Source organism: Glycine max, chromosome 13 (assembly GCF_000004515.6).
Source record: "Glycine max cultivar Williams 82 chromosome 13, Glycine_max_v4.0, whole genome shotgun sequence".
In the NCBI taxonomy this organism is placed as follows: Eukaryota; Viridiplantae; Streptophyta; class Magnoliopsida; order Fabales; family Fabaceae; genus Glycine; species Glycine max.
Window position 1 is genome coordinate 16,547,181 of NC_038249.2, and position 3,061 is coordinate 16,550,241.

At 36.0% G+C, this 3,061-nt stretch overlaps 1 protein-coding gene across 1 annotated transcript; it reads left to right on the forward strand.

The window, feature by feature from the left end:
- Positions 1-1,302: 1,302 nt before the first annotated feature.
- LOC102664324 (uncharacterized) lies at positions 1,303-2,775 on the forward strand. The gene has a single exon (XM_006595175.1). It carries the CDS (start codon positions 1,303-1,305, stop codon positions 2,773-2,775), a length of 1,473 nt encoding a protein of 490 aa, XP_006595238.1.
- The last annotated feature ends 286 nt before the right edge of the window (positions 2,776-3,061 follow it).

Below are 3,061 nucleotides of genomic sequence, written 5' to 3' on the forward strand. Positions count from 1 at the left end.
CTACTCCCTTCCGTTAGCATAACTTTTCTTTTGGGTATATAAAAAAAGACGATTGGGTCTAAAATAAAAAAAAAAAAGCTGTGCTAATAATGGAAGAGACTAATTGCTAATAATATCGAAAGTACTTACATCCGAATTGCATTCGAAGAAGGATAGAAAAATATATAAATTAGATAACGATCTTGATGTTCTTTTAAAACTAAAGAAAGTCTTGTATATAAGAAAACTAAATTAATATATAATCTTATACCATAAATAATTATTAAACCTTATAACTCTTCATATTAAGATCTATTTAATCACATTTGATGCTTTTTTAATAGGCATTTAATAAAATTTGTTTTTACTTCTCAAAATGTATACATTCTTATAAAAAAAAGTATAAATTCTGTGTCTAAAAAAAATTAGAGAGAAGAACTCAAAATAGAGAAAATACAGTAACTTTATGTTTCACCGCTTCAGAAAACGGGATCTCAAAAGATTACACATCACGAGATTTAAGATTTATCTCAAGGTGAGTTTTCAAAATGAAAAATGCTTATCGGTAAGAGTTCGTACTTGCACGAAATATTTTACCATCGCTCAGCACTGTTGATTTATGTCAAAGACTTTGATTGTAAAATTACTCATCTAAAATCAACCAAGCTTTGATTTTCGTATAGTGTTTGTGCATAAAACTTTCGCGCTATATACCATTACTGTTTCAGAAAATAGGAGACAACGGTGAGTAATGTTTTTTTTTTAAAAAAGACTCACAGTAAAAGAAAATTATTTGACAAAAGCTAATATTTCTATATAAAAGGTAAAAGATTAATTATAAAATTAAAGAATTACCAGTATAAAATCAGTTAATACTTTAAAAAAATTCAAAAATTAATTACCACATCTCTTTGTGAGTGATTATTTGTCTCTCTCCTGTGTTCTTTCTTTTAATTTCTTCAGTTCTCATCTACTACCTTCTCCCTTCCTCTTTCTTTATATGCTTTTGAATCTTCAGCATAACCCAACAACCACACTAGGTTTTCATTTTTTGTTCTGAATTCAAAATAGTATTTTGTTTCTCTCTCATCAAATCTTGGATTCAGTTTTGGTTTTCCAAAGGTAAAAAAGGTTTCTTTATGGTGCATAATCCTTGCCGTTTTTTTTTTCTTCTTCTTGGTTATTGTTGTTTCAGATTCTTCTCTTTCTTAGCCTTAGCTCATTCTTTGTTTTTTGTTTTTTTTTTTGTTTCCTTAGATGGATCAAAAAGATAAGCATACGGTTTCACATCAAGGGCGGGGCGAATCTAGCAAGAAAGAGAATATGAAAAGATCGCTCTTGGGTCCTTGCAAAGCTGAGGTTGAATCAACAACGGCTGATGAGGCAACTGCAGCGAAAAGCCCTTCACCAATGCTACGTGAGTGCAATATTTGCGGCAAGGTCTTCAGCAGCGGCAAGGCTTTGGGGGGTCACCGAAGATCGCACTTTCAAAAGCACCAGAAGAAGGTAAAAGTCCGTTTCACCAATCACTCGTCAAAAGCTGGTGATAGCAGCAACATTAATAGGGCTAATAATTGTGATTACGATGCTGATGATGATGGGAAACGCATTTGTTGCATTTGCAAGAAGGAATTTCCCACCAAAAACGCATTGTTTGGCCACATGCGATCTCACCCTGAGAGGTCATGGAAGGGTGTGTCTCCTCCCACTCGTTCTCCCAATAAGAACTCCTCATCTTCTTCTCTCTCTTCTTACACTTTTTCTTCCCAAAATTCTGATTCTATGGAGAAAAACATGGAAGAGTATCGTGATGATGATTATGTTGATTGTGTTGGTGGGGGTGGGGGTAATATTGTTATTATTGATCTTTCAACTTTTACTTCACCCAGTTGGCTTAAGACTGATGTGAGAGGCAGAAAGTGTATTGGGGCTTATGAGGCTGCTGAAACCCTCACTTACCTAAGTGCTTATTCTAAGTACTTTTGCAGTGAGTCTAATAGGGTTTCTCCCAAGAAGGATGAAGTGCTGTCGAAAAGTGCTCCACCTCTAATCAAGAATGGCAAAAGGAAGGTTGGTGAATCGTCATCGAGCAAGAAACATAAGGTGAAAAAGATTAAGTTTTATCTGAATGGTGAATTGAAGATCGGAAAGAAAAATGATGGGGACGGTGAATTTGATGATGATGAGGGTGAGAAGCTGAATAGGTGCAAGGGTTTATCTAAATCTGGGGTTGGAAGAATTTTGTATATGGATGATGAGGTGGAAGAGGAGGAGGGTGTGGACGAGGCTTTCGACGATGTGATCACTGAGGTGGTTGCTCCTGCTAAGGTGCAAGATCACGTTGATGAAAGGAAGGTGAAGAGGGTGGTGGACCATAAAGGGAAGAACAGTAAGAAACTGGTGATGAAATTTAAGGCAAAAGACACAGAATATGAGAATGGAGGTCAAGAGAAAGAGAAAGTGGGTGGGTATAAATGTGGAGCTTGTGGGAAAAAATTTTCAACTTTCCAAGGCTTGGGAGGGCACAGATCAGTGCACAAGGAGAAGAACACTGAGATCATGGACGAGTCGAACCGCTCCAAAGCTGTTGTTGCTGATCAAGAAGACAATTCTTCCAGCTCTAGTAACATGCACAAGGTGGATGAGGCCACAATGAATGAAGCACCATTACCAACAGACGAGACAACAGCGAATGAAAAGGCACCATTGCTGGCAGATGAGGCATGTCAATCTTCTCCATGTACCAAGAAATTGGATTTTGATCTGAATGAGCTGCCTTGTGGTATGAAGGATTAAGCAATTTGTACAGTTCTCCATTTTGCTATACTATATATTAATATATGTTTTAGTTTCAATAGTAGTTTTAGTTTTTAGAATTTCTATGGTAGGCTCTAAAACTTAAGAGTTGTGTTACAGTTATCGAGAAATTCTCTCCTCTGCCTTTCTCTGACTCTGATGTGCTTAAAACTCATTCAGGTATTGGTCTATAAAATAATTGTACCAAAACTCTTAACTTTACTTGGTACCTAGCAATTCTCCTTTGTTTTACTTTAAAGCATGCTTTCAGTTTATATATACATAT

Excerpts from the sequence above, each read along its gene's own strand:
- LOC102664324 (XM_006595175.1), top strand. The coding sequence starts at position 1,303 with ATGAAAAGATCGCTCTTGGGTCCTTGCAAAGCTGAGGTTGAATCAACA.